This window comes from Lycium barbarum, chromosome 6 (assembly GCF_019175385.1).
Source record: "Lycium barbarum isolate Lr01 chromosome 6, ASM1917538v2, whole genome shotgun sequence".
NCBI classification, from domain to species: domain Eukaryota; kingdom Viridiplantae; phylum Streptophyta; class Magnoliopsida; order Solanales; family Solanaceae; genus Lycium; species Lycium barbarum.
Genome location: NC_083342.1, coordinates 135,896,602 through 135,915,307, shown reverse-complemented (window position 1 = coordinate 135,915,307; position 18,706 = coordinate 135,896,602). Strand labels below are relative to the sequence as shown.

General features: G+C 34.1%; 1 protein-coding gene and 1 long non-coding RNA gene across 2 annotated transcripts; both read right to left on the bottom strand.

Moving 5' to 3' along the window:
- Positions 1-408: 408 nt before the first annotated feature.
- Positions 409-3,179, bottom strand: LOC132600283 (uncharacterized). Its single transcript, XR_009567173.1, has 2 exons — positions 1,675-3,179; positions 409-757 (listed from the first exon to the last, which is right to left on the bottom strand). It is a non-coding gene; the product is annotated as an uncharacterized LOC132600283 (long non-coding RNA).
- A 5,931-nt stretch (positions 3,180-9,110) lies between these two features.
- LOC132600282 (beta-galactosidase 13-like) lies at positions 9,111-17,961 on the bottom strand. Its single transcript, XM_060313353.1, has 18 exons — positions 17,570-17,961; positions 17,361-17,456; positions 16,966-17,078; positions 16,782-16,848; positions 16,590-16,682; positions 15,994-16,137; positions 15,560-15,654; positions 14,733-14,838; positions 14,545-14,629; positions 14,109-14,227; positions 13,045-13,215; positions 12,357-12,535; positions 11,981-12,090; positions 11,469-11,578; positions 10,855-10,962; positions 10,636-10,743; positions 10,112-10,257; positions 9,111-10,024 (listed from the first exon to the last, which is right to left on the bottom strand). Exons 1-18 carry the CDS (start codon positions 17,744-17,746, stop codon positions 9,544-9,546), a joined length of 2,508 nt encoding a protein of 835 aa, XP_060169336.1. The 5' UTR covers positions 17,747-17,961; the 3' UTR covers positions 9,111-9,543.
- Between the last annotated feature and the right edge of the window lie 745 nt (positions 17,962-18,706).

Below are 18,706 nucleotides of genomic sequence, written 5' to 3'. Positions count from 1 at the left end.
TCTATATATTTTGTAATAAAGAGTCTTAAGTAGGTGCCCTATGTAATTTTCCCTTTTTTTTAAGGCATATAATTTGACCTATAATTAAACTATTCAAATATTCATATAAGTAAATAAAATTTCTTACAACAAAATCTATGGTAGTGCATTGCAAACACATGACTAACGTCTTATTAATTTGTTGTCACGACCCAACCCCGTAGGCCGTGACTAGTGCCCGATCTGGGCACCCGAACCCATCTATCAAATATTATCTCAAATTCTATCAACCCATCCTAGTATATGGCGGAAGCCGACAAGGCTTTATTTCAAATTTAGGTAATTTCCAGAAAAATTTCGGCAGAGTTTCCTTTATTTTACGGACTATCCAATATACCCTGCACCCAGAAAATACCAACAAAAGCCACACAGGGCTAACCAAGCAATATATAAACATATGCGGACCGGCCGCCTCGGCGTATAGGATCGCCCAAACAACATATGCGGACCGGCCGCCTCGGCGTATGGGATCGCCCAAACGACATGTACATACATCCATACAGAAAGACCCTAACCCACAAACATGTCCACAGACCTCTAAACAGACCGACAGAATCATATGACGGGACAGGGCCCCCGCCGTACCCATGAACGAATATATACAAATGCACTAATAAAAATATATATACCAAAAGTATAAGCTCCGGAAAGAGAGGAGCACTCCGAATAGCAGAAAGGGTGTCCTAAACAGGTGGATCACCAGGCTGTGCGTCTGTACCTGCGGGCATGAAACGCAGCCCCCGGAGAAGGGGGTCAGTACGAAATATGTACTGAGTATGCAAAACAGAAGGTACAGAAATAAATCTGAATAATAATCGAATCAGATATATAGAAAATAATACATATCAAAATGTTTATTTCCAAAGTATAAATTATGCATAGGGCACTGGAAAATGTGGTCGCCCGCCTGTCGATGGCGCCACAACACAGCATAACACCAGAAAGTTTCAAATCTCTGAATCCCCGTCACACATCACAACACAACATAACGCCAAACACAGCATAACGCCAAACATAAGTGGAACCCGGCCCTCGAGCGAGGAGCACGGTGAACCATAAACACAGCATAACACCGGAATGTATCAAAAAGCGCACGACAACAGAACCGGCCCGGGAACCGGCGAACGATATCATAGTAGGCACGAGCGGAGTAGTGAGGAATCATATGCATAAAATCATTATTATAAATCCGAAGGATAAGTAAAATAGTCATATTCGAAATCGGAGTAATAATTATCACTTTTTGATTCAAAGTTGTCGAATTTACATAAAGGGCGTCGTGGGACCCACGGACGAGTATAGACCCGAACTGAGCCCGCCTATGAAAAACATACCCATTATACATCAAGCAAACTCCTATAAAAATTATTGGAGCGATCCGAGCCTCTATGCGAAAAATATGGCATTCAGAGATTACAAAATTTCTTAAAGTGAACATTTTCTATGCGAATTTCGGAAAGCGATTACTTCAAATACATCATGGTTCATATTTCATAAAAACATACATAAGAGTGTCAAAGAATATATATATGGATCATAACATGCTCGGATCTCGAATTTGGAATTCCCTTAAAGCTCTAATCTAGCCTATGTGAAACTAAGGCATACCAAAAGAAGGAAGGTTGCTTTACATACCTCTTACGCACTTCCAAAATAGCCAATCTAAAGTAAATTTCCAATCTACGCCTCGGGCTCCCCAAGGTCTACAAATACGCCAACGAATACCAAACATTAGTTAAGGACACTTGAGCCATTCTTTCCAACTAATCATTAAATTCTACAGAAAATTCGGCAGCACTTCCCCTATAAATAGGCCATCCCGAGAATTTATCTCGCTCAAAATCAACAACAACCACAATAACCAACCTAGCAACATCAATAATCAATTCGAAAGGCAAAACAACATTAATAGCTCTCTTTTACATCTTTCAACAACTTTCCAAATATTCGTTTCAACGGCTTACTTTCAAGCCACAATATCGTTCGTACATTCGATTATTAACCCAAATCCATACTAACAACATTAGAGGACTTCTAAACCATTCACATAATTTTTTTCCAACAATCCAAAAATTTTCCCAAAGCTGGCCGAAACCAGTCCCCTAAACTGTGAGCAGCCCTCTCGTTGCTTTCCTTATTTTTAAGTCATGTTTTGTATCACAATCCACAATATAACGATATGATTTTCATAAAATATACAATTTACGTCAAACGCACAACTAGCCTCAAAACAGCCCCCTACACGGCTTCAACACAACTACGACAACTTCATGATTTTTTTTTATCCATTTATCCACACCACAACACATTCAATTTACTCCCAATACATGTACAAGAAGATTAAGCATGATTCCATCTAAACCTATCACTCACGGCTCACTTCAACTTCAACAACAACAATCCAATACCGACATGCAAAAAAAATTATATACATTCAATTCATCATCTATACATGTTCATAATGTATCCAAACTCATTATAAATGTAAAAGAAATAACCAATTCTTACCTTGAATACTTGGCTCCAATTTGTGTCTTAAATTCTTATACTTATTCTTGCTTCTCCACCTCCCTCTCCTTGTCTTCTCCTTAGAATTTTATTAAATCACAAAACTGATTTTGTTTTTTCTCCACTCTAGCCGTGACCTCCTTCTCTTTCAACTCTTCTTTTTCTTGGTTTGTTTAGTTCTTGAAAGCTGATTTTTCAACAAGTGGAGTTGGAAAGTGTCATTTGCACTATGCCTTATTTTATATATTATTCCCCATATTGCTACACGTATTCCCTCTTTTGAGGACTCACTTTTGCACCTTGTTTCTTTAATTTTCAGATTTGATTCCCCCCTTTTTTTTTCTTTTTTTTTTTATTCGGGTGGGGCCCACATGGCCCCTTAGGCTTAATTAATTAATGAAGTGATTAAATTTTAATCCCACTTAATAATCTAATCATAGTTAATTTACCCCTAATCTCCAATAATATCTTTATACCAATAAAATTTATAAACAATTTATGTTTTAATTAAAATTAAAAAAAATTAAAGATTTCTATTTCGTGTCCGAAAATAATTCCGCCTTTAACTTGATTCGACTTGCTTGCGAATAATTTGACGTATAAATATACGGGGTATAACATTTGTATCAACCCTTCTCAATATATTAAAAGATAAATGTCTATTATTAAAAAATGATTCTAGTCAACTAATTTTATTGAGTCATTCTTACGATAGTATAGTGCAATATACACCAATAAAAATTTAGTATTTCAAAAGAAGGAAAAAGAAAATTAGTGAGTCGTTCAGAGATATAAACAAAAAGATGGCAAAGTTCATCAAATTTGTTAATATTTTGGACTTTTTTCAGTAAACCCTTCTAAAAAGGTTGCAACGTGTCTCTGTCATAGCAAAAATGAATATAAATTTTCAGTCATAGCAAAAACAGCTCAATAGACATAGGGTCAACACAACCAAGAATATGAATTTTTTTTGTTAAAACTTTTCTCTAATGCTTTTTTTGGCTATATCACATTAATTATGGAAGAGTTTAAATTTGATACATGGTCACGCTCGTGCCTTGAATACTCTTCCTATTTTTTGGTTGCAGGGCAGGAATCTTACCGTGAAGTTTGCTGATAATTACAAGAGTAAAGTTACACAAGCTCAGGTACCAGGATCGGTGGTGCCGACGCCCATGCCCATGCCCTTGGCACCAGGGTGTCCACAAGCTCAGAGGACACCTGCAGCACCTATTGGTTACAGTCACAGAATCCTCTTGAATTTTGATACCTTATTAATTCTCCATATCCATATCTTAAAAAAAATTATATGACTCTGATCTTTCTAAAGGGAAAGTAATTTCAAGAAAGAATAACGTGACTATATTGGTAACACAAAAGAAACATCAACCTCAAATCCCGAAAGCTAGCAAAACGGAATTTCCAAGGTTCAACAATCAATTTACAATGGATTAAATGAGAAAGATTAAATCTTTTTTTGTTTCTACGAACACTAGAGCTTTTCTAAGCCTATAAACGTGTTCTGGAATCCAATAAGTTTTTTTTTTTTTACATCATTATTAGGTCATCCAAAGAAAATGTAGAGGTAAGTTGAAATTTGAAATAAGATATTTTACAAGATATTGCGCTCCAACCGAACCGGGCGTACACACTACACTACACTAAATAAATTTACGTACCTCGACCTAAAGAAAATCGAGCTCCTCAATACTCCACTTCTTTCTGAATAAAACCCAGCTAGCTCCTCATTACTCCACCTCTTTCTTTTTCCATTTTCAAGCAAACTCAACTGCTCAATACTCCACCTCTTTCAAGGTGTATGGGCATTCATTTGGATCTTGAAGATGTATGGGCATTCATTTGTGGGATTTTCATGGTTGATTTTGCTTTGACGGTTGCATATTATTGGTGTGTGTTGCTTATGTATTGGTATATGCATGGCTGAGGCCTTGCTAGGCAGGCTGATCGGCGTTTATCAACCAGAGGATTGGCTTGACTCTCTATCTATGTTGACTTAGCTGGGCTGATCTCTTCTCTACGATGAGGATTACATGGTCTCATTTTATATATGTTTCTTGTATCTTATCATTGCGTTGGTGATGGATTTGTCTGCCCCTAGGCAAGAGGTTATCATCATAGCTCGCAAGATCGTGAAGCGGAGCATATTATCTACCTTTTGCTCTGCATATCAGAGACGCATCTAATACGTGAATTATTTTCATCAGTTTGTGTTTTCATTGCCTGATGTGGTTATCTCCCTTGTACTTGCTCTTGTTGCCGACTATATCAAGGTATTTTATGATTTTATCTAATTATACAAATTAGTGGTAGTAGTAGTAGATTTATCACTCACGACAATAACTCAATGATTTTTTAAGTGTTCTTTGGAGACGTACCACAACATCGAGATGTGCCTAATTGGGTATGATAATAATTAGTCCCTTATATATTACTATGAGATTTTTTCAACTTTTTGCCACTCATTAATTTTTTTTCCTCTCAATTTGCAGTTTGGGCGGAGACGTGGTGCTCTTCTTTAGATGGTTTTGCATTTTGACACTTGAGGAGGTTGCAACAATTTTTGAAGTTTTTGGTCTTTTTGGTGCAATTTAGTTAGGTCAATGTCATTTTCTTGTAATCTGTGTCCCTAAGCAAAAAATACTGACTTTACATGTATTTTGTTTTTTGCAAATGTTATGTGGAGAATGGTTTGAAATTTTAACATGTCAATGGATTTATTATTTGTGTTGTTGCCAACACCTTGACAATAAGTTCATCATAGGAGTTACCCTTCTTGAATTCGGTATTAAATTTATTCTTGTTGATTTGTATAGAATGTGCTTCTCATTGTATAATAAGTCAGTTAATTTATTATTTACGCTAATACCAATCTTCCTTTTTCATGTTACCTTTATCAAAAAAATACCAATCTTCCTTTTACATTTCGGATGATATTTAATTAAACTTTGTAGAATAGTCCTATGATTTTCAGGGCTTCACCTATTACTAGTTCCACATTTTGCATGTAAATTGGAAAGATACAATGATTGTCGAACTTTAGAAAAATGGGGGCAAATATAAGGGCTCTGAGAGTTGAAAATTGTGGCACTGGTTTCATATTCCATAAACAAACAAAATAACTTAAGCAAGTTTTTGTAGAAACGTTGGTTGTTTAGAGTTAGCCCAGAAAATGGTGTTTCAATAACAAATACAATGTCCAACTATAAATCATAAGAATGACAATTAAAATAAAAATAATAATCAAAGGTTAGCATAAGAACCAAATGAAAAGACAATATTCTTATATTAAGAGTTGAAAGATACCAAAATGGTGCACTTAATTACAGTCACCATCAGAACAACTTGACATACACTGGCTTAACAAGATTCACCTTGAATCTTAATACAATCAACAATGTCCTCTACTACCCACCACTACAGTCACAGTCGCACAATACATCTACCAAGAAAGAGACTCAACCCTCTACTGTGTCTGTCTGTTTGCCTTCAAACATGCCGATCGGTTGGGAAGCACATGGATGGAATTATGAGTAAGATTTAAGGCCATTTGTCAACTTTTATGTTGGACGTGCTAGACCAGGAGAATCTTGAATGCAAGTTCTGGCACAATCCAGATTTTTATACAGTGCACCAAGTCTTGTGGAAGACCATTGTTGACTTTGAGCATACAATCCAGATTTTTATAGAGTGCACCAAGTCTCGTGGAAGACCATTGTTGACTTTGAGCATGGCACCTTCCAGAGGAAGTACATGCATGCTCGAGCTTGACTATTATATCAATAATCCTTTGTCCCTTTTTATAATTTCAACACTTTTCACCCAAGTTTGCTCCAAATTTCACCTTCAATGAACCTACAAAAATATATTATTAAGCACAAATCACTATAATTAATACTCAAAGAACGATTAAAAGTACTAGCATGTGAGGCAAAAAATAGCTAAATATATGCAATTTAGGCCGAACATCAAGAACTAACAGAGTTTATCTGTGGTTTAAGTGTCTTAGTTAAATGAATATTGACTATTATATCTTAAAGTGGACATGTGTAATCAGATTAGTACAACTAGTTGTAATGACCTGTTTGGTCGCTTCGAGCTTTTTCCATCTTTCCCCAAATTGATCCTTCCCGTAGCTTTAGATTGGTTTTGACTTGCAAGGTTGGGTGGAACGATTCCTGAGGCAATCAGACAAGTATTGGGGAATAAAATCTCAGTTTTGAGATTATTAACTTTTGGTTTTAGGAATATTTGACCATTATTTACTTTTGAGAAGATTGTTCCGGATAGAATTTCAACAGTTCAGTTAGATCCGAAACGCGATTTATGACAAAGATGGATAGTTAGGATAACCCGAAGGGGTTAGGGAATGATTTGGACTTTTTGTTGTGAAGTTTGAAAATTTGATAAAATCAAGAGGTCTTGGTGCAAATTTGTACCTTAACAACCTTGAAACGGTCTTTCGACGATTCAAGCAAGTTCGTTGCGTGGTTTATACTCAAGTTGCACTTTTAGTTTGTGTTCGGGGGATCCCGAACGAGTTTCGGGTATTGGATCGGAAGTTTTTGGAACTTTAAAATTGCTAATTTTCTGGTGCCAGGCACCCTTCTTTACGATCGTGAGAGGGGTATTGCGATTGCGTAGCCTTGGTGGGACCCGCTGTTGCTTGGTGGTCTTTATGGTCGTGTAGAGACGAGTGGTTAATTGGTCGAGTCGCGGGCCTCGCGATCGCGAAGGATGCCGGGCTCGGACAGATCATCGCGAGTGATTAAGGGACGAGATCAGTGATAAAATTTCCACTTCGAACCTAAACTTCATTATTTCATATTTTGAGTTAGAGAGCTCGCTCTTCTTTTACTTTCTGTATTTGTTCCTATAGACAGTTTCATTTCAGTCCTACAGGGCTTGTACCCAGTATTAATATGTTTTCTGCATTTCACACTTCATCCCGCACCCTGTCAGAACCTTAATTTTGCACCTACAATTTAATCTAACTAACATTTAAACGTGGTAGGATATGGCTAGTAAAAGAATCAACTAGCATTAAATAATACTGCATTATTCTTTTTTTTTTTGGTCGAAATGGACAATTTTATTTCAACCAGTTGGAAATATTTACACTTCCTGCTCATTGGACTATAGAGTCAGGATCTCACAAAAATAAGCTCTAAACAATCCCTATACACTATCAACCGTTGGTAGTTTTAATAACTAGATAGTGTCCTTCAGTGTTACATCAAGTAAACTAACATGGTTAACTATTTAAAGTATTTAGTACTCTCTTCCACTTACAGTTTTGGCCAACTACATGGATCATTAAAACTATTTCTCTAACCCTTACTGTCTTGTCACTTCTTTTTCTGTTGAAACCTTTTGTTGTTTCTTTCATTCCAGATATGGTAGACTAGCTGCAAACACAATCCCCAGCACGGTATAAGTTGAGTTTCTACCTGTTGTTCTTTGATCCAGCCAAGCTATCTCACTTTCCCAATTACCAATCTATTTGGTGCATCCAATCCATGTCATGAGTGTCTTCCAGATGAACTGGGAATATGGGCATTGAAAGAATAAGTGATTCATAGATTCTTCCACATCTCTTTCATATAGGACACATTCTTTTGGAACTTGTATACGCCATTTCTGAAGTCTATCCAATGTTGCCAATATCCTTGTATAACTAACCATAAAATGAATTGATGTTTTGGCATTAACCCTTTCAATAATTTCAACTTCTTCCAGTAAACCTTTGGCCAGACTGGTTGGATTTCCCTATACGCTTTGCTGATGTTGAACTTTCCATGTATCTCATAAGTGCCTAATTCATCTAGTCTAGTAGTCAGCATCTTCCTTGCATAAAAAATTTTCCTCATCACCCAACTTGCTTGTTTTGGTGTGACCATCTCCTATAGATCTTGCCCCTTAATGTAGACCACCCAGAGCCTATCCTTTTTCTTAGCTAGTGCCCATAATAACCTAAGAATAGATTCTTTGTTCCACAACATAGAGTCAATGATATCCAAGCCCCCCGATGATTTAGTCTGATAGAGTTCTTCCTAAGCTACAAGAGCTTTTTTACTGTTTTCAGGGGATCCTTTCCGAAGAAAGCTTCTGAATATTGCTATGATCTGCTGATGTACCTTCTTGGGAAGTAAGAATACTTGTGCCCAATGTTTGGATTTCAAACAAGACACTTTGATCAGTTGCAATCTTCCAAAGTATGACAAAAACCTGGATGTCCAGCATTTGACTCTTGCAACAATTGTCTATAAGTGGCATGCATTGATTGACACTCAACATTGAGATATTTAACTATCACATCAATATATTACTTTCTGATCAGTGGTGTCCATTAATTAATTATTTAAATCATTCAAATTGAATTTAGCAAAAAAAAGACACAATTAAAGAACTGAAATGTATTCCCCTTTATTCGTTATTCAAATATGTTACTATTCGATTATCTTAAATTCATACTATCTTATAAAACACAATCGGAAAAATCGAACCCATAAGAGAAAACCAAACAAAACCAAATTTATTTTAGTTTGGATTGGATGTCAATTTTCCGAAACCAAAAATCAAAGAACCAAAATCAAATAATACAAACCAAACAAAAAAAATGAATGAACACCCTAACTGGACACTAGTAAAAGTAAAACTAGAGGGGAACTATTTATATATACGAGAAAGCTATGACAAATATTCATGATAATCCAAGATTTAGTAGTCTGTTCATTCTCAATATAGTATCTATCGGCCATGATCTGTCATTACGGACAATTATCTCCAATATAGAGAAAAGAAATAATTAACGACTAGAATGAAATATGCTTTCTCTCTGTCTCTCTCTCTCTAAAATAAGGATTTTTGTCAGCCATACAACTCTAATCCTAAATTACAACAATACTGAATTCAATGCCCTAACCTATGATCTCGCCAAGCTTTCAACCTATTATAAACCAAAGAAAGCGACCCTAATTAATTCTTCTTTGGTACAACACATTTGACTTGGACAGCTAAAGTCTTGAAGATGTTAGGGCATGGATCCTTATTTGTCTCATCAAATATTTCTCTCTCAACTGGGATAGAACAAGTGTGCTTTCCCAAACAATATTTTTCTGCAACTTTAATACTATTTGATGAAGTGCAGTTTCCCATATAAAAATTTCCACATGCACCATCTGGATCTCCATAACTAGCAAACTCAACTTTTTCGATCACATTATCGTCTGGGCAAGTTAAATGAGCACCTGCTTTAAGATCTTCTACAACCGCGCGGAATTTACTACCAGATCTCTCCCAATACTTAACATTTGGAGGATGATATTCGGTGATCATACTGCAAATTGTGTCTCGGTTCACTGTTACGATTTCAATTTTTTCTGGATGACCTCCCGTTTCTTCAAAAACAACTAGAAGATTATTCTTTGGCTTCAAAAATGCTCTTGGAACATGATATCTGGGGCAGATCAATTTAAAATTGTCATATATTCTATCATATTAGATTTGGGCTTTATTCTTGAGAGCTCATATATGAAATACTTACTCGGATTGAGTGGGTTGTCCAAGAGGAGAGAGGAAAGATACCCAGTAACGACCGAGGCTTTTACCATTGACCCACATCATACCTTTTTGCATTTGGTCCATTCTTAAGGCCACTGGGTCAGTGCCTTCAGGGGCATCAAAATATGTCTGTAACATAAAAAAAATAAAAATAAAAACTTATATACTACTCCTAATTAATTGAATTGTAGGATCAGTATAACACATTGTTGATAGTGAGAAAATCATAATATAACCGAGTAAGATAAATTTAATTCGAGGTATGTTGTGTTGCTATGGTAAAGTTTAGCGATGTTACTATTATAGTGAGTAATGCTCAATTACTTTTATATGACAAAAATAATTTTGTGATTTTAGTGTCATAATCGATAAAGTTTAATACCTTTACGATTATAGTGAATAAAGCTCAATTACTTAAATGTACCAAAATAATTTTTTGACTTTACTGTAATATAGAGGGTAACACTCAATGAAAATATTAAACCGAATAATTTTCTGCTAACTCACCTTATACCAAGTAACATGTCCTGGGGGAGGACCAGTTACGGTAGTCCATTTTACTTTCTTTGCACCATCTTCTGTGAATAATTGTTCTTTTTCTCCAACTACACCAACCTGAAAGACAACCAACAATGATTTAAATTTTTTACTAATGATTTAACATTAGTATAAAAATATTGTCAAATATCAATAAATAACTAAATATGTGTGAATATGTATATATACCTCATGTCCCCAAACATTTAGGGTGATATCAAGAGTTCCGGCCATTAAACCTTGAAGTGTTACACCACGTGGTCCTGCAAACCTCTTTTCCATATAGGCTCCACTATTCTGTAATATTCATCAACATTAATACTCCTGATTTTCTCTCTGAATATATATTCATTTTAGTTTCCATCTGCATCCGATCCACTTTGGGATCCGATTAGTCAGGATTCGTATTAGGAAATTCCACCTTGAGAGTAAAACACTCCCTGCCGGAGGAGACTTCATATTTGGGGCTCGGACCCGAGGAGACCTCTCGTTAAGGATTTTTTCAGGGATAATTACAACCCAATACCTTTGGGTGATCTAGTTTGCAAAATAGCAAGCAAATGTATAGATTTTGTACATTTATACTTAAATATACATTAGTATACATATAAAATACATATCATTCTATATATTTTTTTATATTATATTTATACTTAAATATACATATACTATACATATCATTCTATATATTTTTTATATATATTTGGGCTACTGCCGGTAATTAAGTTAGGCCAAAGGAACATAAACGAAAGAATCTCTTCTTTTACGTGCAATGAGAGGCTATTAAGAAAGAAAAAAAATACCGGATATCCAACTATCTCAGCCAAAAGGGTGATGTCATTAACTCCGGGTTTCAAGACGATGGGTTGCTGGAAAACAAAGCTCTTCTCAATATTGTTCCCATGCCCAAACCCTAAAAATATGTAATTGTGAAACAAATATTAAGCAATTTTTTGGACACTCTTGCAAATTTATGTTTTCTCATAAATGGTTAACCAATTAAACTCTGAGGGTCTGTTCGATATGATAGAAAACATTTTGGAAACGTTTTCCGATGTTTGAGTCGAGAAATAAATATATATTTTCGGAAAAAAATATAGCAATAATATGAAACTAAGAGTTAAAGATAATTGTAAAGGAAACTTAATTCCGTCCAAAAGTGAGGCAGGACATTTCCCTCTTTTGATGAAAAATATTTTCCTTGAAAATATGTTATGACAATCAAATACTAAAAATAACTCTTTTCTAGAAAATATTTGTCATATCAAGCACAACCTAACAAAATGTCACATGGCATTTTCATAAGAAAACCTACCAACATATTGTCCATTGACAAAGGCAGCCAATGCATGGCCCATACTTGCAATTTGCAAGATAGGGAGAATATCAGGTCTCATGGGCAAGTCACGTCGATTAAGGTTGATGCTGTGTTAAAAAATATTAGAAATAAAGTCAAGTCCAAATTTAAGCTATATGTACTGACAAAATAATCAATTTTTATCATCAATCCAATTTAACAAGCTACATCGGATTATTAATTATTTAGTATAGATTATCAATGAATTCTTATTAAATAGAGTTACTCGCAAATAACAATTACTTTGTAAATATCCTGAAAGTGTAAACTTTTTTTACATTAAATTGAAAATAACAAAAATAATACTATCAAATAGCCTTTATAATTAAATTACCTTGTGGAGTACCACGCATAGTCTGATTTATCTTTAGTCAAAGCGTAGAGCTCCAAGGGTTCCCTGTTCTTAAGCGCTAAATCATTGATAGTTGGTACTTTTTCTTGATACATTTCCCATTTAAGATTCTTTGCTTTCTCTGATGGTACAAAATTTCTTGAATTATGTTGGGAGACTACCTGTTTATTTCCAATTGTAATTAAAAAAAAAAAATCTTGAGTATCCATTTTCTGATAATCTTGATTCTTCATATATAGTTAAAAGATTTTTTGTGACTGAAATCTCGTCCCAATTTTGTAACAGATGGTCCGTCATAAATTTCATTCTTTTTAAAAAAAAAAGTACTTAGTGAAGAGTTTGTGATGGATTAATATCTTTGTCATAATTTGTGACGAATTCATAAGGAACCCTCATTTCCGTCATAAATTTGTGATAGACCATCGTTTTTGTCACAAATTTGTAACTAAATTGTGACAATCATCATGTCATCACAAATCTCGTTCATATTGATGAATTCCATCATAAAATTATCACAATTTGTCTGTCATGAATATTCCATCACAAAGTTGTGTTTTTCTTATAGTGCATAAAGGACAAAGAACTGAAATCTTGTTTTTTTTTTTTAATAGTGCATAAAGTTCAAAGAACTGAAATCTCAATCAAATAAAAATTTAGTTGGAATTTTTACCGTTTGGGTGTTGTAAACCACAGTCTTGCAATCAGCAAGAATGCTAACTGATTTTTCAGGCAAGTAATATTCTGCTCCCCTAAATGTAATGTTGGAAGGTAGCTTGGTGTGGTTGTTGGTCAGAAAGGCAGCACACATAGGATCAGTTCCAGTGTTCTCATAGACAGTAATCTACATTTTATGTATCAAACGTGTAAGATTTCATAGTCAAGTTACATAATATTACTAAGAATTTTAGTTGTATGTATACACTAGCACTAGAAAAAGAAATTACACTATCAGTTCAATTTAACCGCAGTAGTAAGTTATAATTTTATTTTTCATGTTAATATATTACGCTTGATAGAAAATAACCACTTGTTGCCGGATAGTATACAAAAACTATACACCGATAGGGCATAAAGTGTTTGCTACTAAAGGAAAGTGTGTGTACATATCTATCTATATATATATATATATATATATATATATATATATATATATAATATTTTTAAGTATTTGGTAAGTAAACAGAAAATATTATCCCAAAAACACTTATGTATAATTAGGCAAACTATGAAGTTGGAGATGGTTGGGAGTGGACTACGAGGGTGGAGAGGGTTGGGTAGGGGTGGAAGGGGAGGGGGGGTTTGGAGGTGCTGGGGTGTTTTGGGGGTAGCGGTGGAGGGGGTGAGTGGGGGATCAGAGGTGCTAGGGTGGCGTGGGTGAGTGGGTGAGTTGGGGGATCAGAGGTGCTAGGTTGGGGTGAGTGATTTTGGGGTAGGGTGGAAGGGGACAAGGGGAGGGGGTGAGTGGGGGTTAGGGGCGGGGGTGGAAATGGGTGAAGTATTGGGGTAGGGAGACAATCACACATAATTCATTTATGAAACTTGTTTTCTCTATTTTCACGAGTAAGTTATTTTTCCGATTCTTAAAGAACTTACTTTTCAAAACATTCTGACCAACCAAACATTGAAAAAATGAGGAATATTTTCCTCCATACCAAACACATCCTTAAAATATACTGCTAAATATGTGTTGAAAAGATGGTTATAATTAATCGGTTTATAGAAATGCTTAATTACCTCAAGGTTCTCGTTAATCTTCTGCACAGTGGGAGTACCCCAAAGAAGAGCTCTTCTTGACAATCTTAAAGCCCTGTGCAAGTCTCTCAAGTGACTCCATTTAGGGTCCCTCATTAAACCTAAGAAGAAAGGTACTCAATATTTAATTAATTAAATCAAAGTGATTTAATGGTATTAATTACTGAAATGTTATAGCTCAATGCCTCTAGGCGATCTAGTTTACAAAATCTGATCAAATGTATAGGGTTTGTATATTCATACGTAAACATACATATAACATATATACCTATACATATAATATACATATTCAATAAGTTTTGTATATTTCGGCCATATTTGTAAATACATTTGGCCGAACTGTATATATCGATAAGTTTCCATTGATTAATTTGTTATATTGTTTAGAATTAAGTTTACGAGTTGCCTAATTAATTACCAAATTCATCAAGAGGGGCCTCATCATAATAACGAGTAGTCACGAAAGAAGAGCTTGATCTTCCAAAGTTGGTTCCACCATGGTACTGGAAAACAAGAATGAAATTAATTTACATCATTATTCAATTTAAGCTTTGATAAACTATAGGCTAAATATTGATGTGGAAATTAAAGCATTAAAAAAAGTACCATGTAATAGTTTGTAAGAGTTCCATTCTTGGCAAAGAAACGAGCCACAGAAAAAGCAAGATCTTCTGCTGATCTTTGTGATGGCGGGTCTCCATAAGTTCTATACCTGTACTTCATTTTTGTTAACATTAGCTGCTTCAACGTAATTTAACCTGTTATAAAAGTTACTCGACTTATTCTATAAGTTATTAATTTCACTTACTTTGATTAATTACCGTTTAATATGATCTTATAGTGTAAAAAAATTCTACTCTATCAATGTAGTGTATAGATACTAACCCTATTTACAAGGTAGTTACATGGAAATATTTATGTAAGTCAATGCTTTTTTCAATTTGTTCAAAAAAATGTATAAGCTCCGTTACAAATCACGAATTCTTAAGCAAATCAAGAATAATGGAGATTTGTGAAGAAGTAAATGCGTGATTTTAGAAAATTTAAGAGCGGGAGAAAGATGAAGAGGAGCTGAAGAGAATGAAGAAAGAAGTGAAGAGGTTTATTTTGATTGTTTAGGCGCTGTTATTTGATCCTACAAGATACTGCATTACGAACAATGATGTACCTATGGTGTAATGTTTAATAGTATGCCAAAGCAACTTAACAACTCTTTATTTCTTTGTTTTCTTCACAAAGTTGGTTTCACGTGTTTATACAAAACATATACATTATATATGCATAGTTTATGTAATGTTTATATATACCTATACAAAACAGATACATTATCTATACAGATGATACAGTGGACTATAATGACTGAAAACTAGATAAGTGGCCGTATATATCAGTTATTTCCCCTAAACTATATTGATAGGGTAAATTGTACTTACTGAGCTGTCCAATTTTCAGTCCACAAAGAAGGCTTGTTGGGACCATTAGGGCCCGTGAAAGTATCCGCACAATGCCTCCCATTGCATGTGTTTATCTGAAGGTAATAATGATAGGTAAAATTACAACCCAATGTCTTTGGGCAATCTAATTTAGAAATATGATCAAATGTATAAGTTTTGTATATTTATACATATAATATACACACACATATATATATATATATATATATATATATATATAATAAGTGTATAGGTTTTGCATATTTCGGCTCTATTGATAAATAAGTTTGGTCCAACTATACATATTGGTAAGTTTCTCATAATGATATGGAAAGAAAATGTTTACATTGTCTTTTTTATTTTCTAAAGTATTATTTTTTCTTTAAGGAAACGGTAATAATAATAGTTTCACACAACAAATTAAATGAACCTACCACTGAAGGAGGGGCATCTTTTTGCTTGCACATAATCCACGGCACTCCATTGTATAATTCTTCAGCCATATTTGCTGCCCACTCAATATATTTCTTTCCATTCTCTTCATAAGCAGCCTGGACGTTGTTGTACTCATTTTCTATCTGTTAAGTAAAATTATACATGATGATCACATATCAAGAAGGTGTACAATATGTATATACACACAATACTGTATTAGCAATTAAAGATTTAAGTTATAAACGCTACTATCGAAGTAAAGATTGTCATACGGTGGTATATTTTCACATGTTATAACATATAATTTTTTTTTTCAAGAAGTTTAAGATTTATGTACTGATAATATAAAAAGTATTTATATAATTAGATCAGTATAAGATAAATACATGTATATCTCATGATAATAGGCACTAGCTAGCCATTGTAACATTACAAAATAAAGTACATTCGTTATCTTTTTCCGGGTTAGTAGACCCACTTATTTATAAAGTATTATCTGTAGTTATCTTTGGGTGTCGGATAGTGAATAAATATTCTATATTTTTAATATATGTATAAAAATTATAAATATTATTAAATTAATAACGTGAGAGACCTGAGCCAGGATAATGGGACCTCCTTGGGGTGCGAACAACTTCTCCTTTTTCATCAATTCAATGATCATTTTTGCGTATTTTTTCATATGGTACTGCAACATGGAGAAGAAAAAGTGAGAACACATCTATTTAATACGTCATTAAAAACAAGTCTATAATTAATTAACAACATGCAAATTGTGATTACATACCACGAATGGCTCGTTATAAGAACGGAATGTGATATTTTTAACCTCTCTTAACCAGTATGGAAACCCTCTGTTGCATGATCAAAATATTGATCAATAGGTCATAATCAACATAATTAAGGTTAAAAAAGGATAGATAAATTACTTAACACTCCATAAATTAAATATACAAGAATATTGCGTATACCCTGAACTCCATTCGGCTTCAATATAAGGTCCAATTCTCAGAGTTACATACATATCCTGTTTACCGATCTCCTTGATGAATTTGACAATGTCAAAATCTCCTTCAAAATTGAACTGCAAATCAAACACAACCAAGATCTCGATATGAACTTCACGAGAACAAAAACTTAACAATTTAAACAAGTGCATACATGATCAGAGCTCGAAATTGTAAAAAGTTTTTTTTTTTTTTTTTTAAATATATGTTTGAAATTAAAACTTGTGAGTATGTAACAAGAACATTCTCATTTAGTCATATTTGTCAGAATCTTCCTTTATGTATATATAAAAATATATATTCATTCATGACAATAAGTTCCAAATTCGCATCTGGAGCGAAGCAATAGTGTTTATTACCTGGCCTTGAACGGGCTCGTGAATGTTCCAGAACACATAAGTTTGGATGAGATTAATACCTCCTTCCTTAGCCTTCCTAATGATATCTGGCCACATCTGGGGAAAAAGACATCATGTATAGTTTTGTGAGTCCTTCAATGAATTAGTTAATATTAAGTGCTATTTTATGCAACATGTTAAAACTGGCTAGAATTATGATTTAAAGTCACCTCAGGAGGGCTACGGGGATAATGAATAGAACCAGAAAAGAAGAGTTCCCTGTTCCCATTGACGATCAAGGAACGACCATCGTAAGTGACGCCACGTGGCTTTTCGTCGCCGATCGCTGATGTAACCAACAAGGAAATCAGAAGGGCTAACGTTAATATTTGATTCACTTTAGCCATTTTTGTTTTTGTTTTTGTTTTTGTTTTTGTGTTTTTTAGTGTATTTTGTTGTAGTCAGTGCAAATGCAAGAGATAAGAGATGAGAGTTATATTAGCCATCTTGAATTATCCAATGTAAGTAATTGGAGTTTTACTGTATTCGCTAACAAGCCTCGATCAGTTAATATAATATGAGGCTTGTAGAATTTCTCGTATTTTCGCGATCTACTTTTTTGTGTTTCGTTACTTGCTTGTGGTTTCTTTAATTTCTCAAACAATCTTCTAAGATTTTAAATATAAAAATTGTGATTTAAAGTGTTTTTAATGTAATCTTTAAGTATACAAATTTTAACTAATCAATAAATTGATGTTTGGAGGCATAGAAAATCAGATGTGTAAACTATCAACTTCTTTTTTAATCGGATGCCCCGAAGGGACAACTAGGAAACTTCGAATTCCACATTCTTCATTAAACAAAGGGAGTAGTCGCTGGTGGGTACTATTAATCAATATACTCCATCCATTCCATAATAAGTGACTTTTTAGGTTTTTCATTTTGTTTCAAAATAAGTGGTGCTTTATTATTTCAAGAAGAAATTGATCTTCTTCTTCCAAAATGACCCTTATTTACATAATCAGGAATCATTAAGCTTTTCTTTTTTCTAGACATTTAATTAGGGGTAAGTTAGTAAAAATATCCCTAATTTTCTAGGAGTGAGCACTTTCTTAAGGGGTGTGCATAAGCCTAAAATGTCACTTATTATGGAATGGAGGGAGTATCTTCTATGTTTATAAATATTAAAATCAGGTAATAAGAGAGTGATGTGGCACCTCTTAAGCTAGGATTATCATTTATGTTTCTTTTCCTTTATTTGACTTTTAATCTTTACTTTCCTATTTTAAATTTTTTTAATATATTTTGAAAGTGTCTACATGCATTAATCAATGGCCAAACTCATCGATAGACACTTGTGGTTATCC

Coding starts and splice junctions, on each gene's coding strand:
- LOC132600282 (XM_060313353.1), bottom strand. CDS start 17,746: ATGGCTAAAGTGAATCAAATATTAACGTTAGCCCTTCTGATTTCCTTG. Junction 15,655..15,993: donor AAGATGCCCCTCCTTCAGTG/GTAGGTTCATTT, acceptor TATTACCTTCAG/ATAAACACATGCAATGGGAG. Junction 14,228..14,544: donor GGCCCCTCTTGATGAATTTG/GTAATTAATTAG, acceptor CTTTCTTCTTAG/GTTTAATGAGGGACCCTAAA.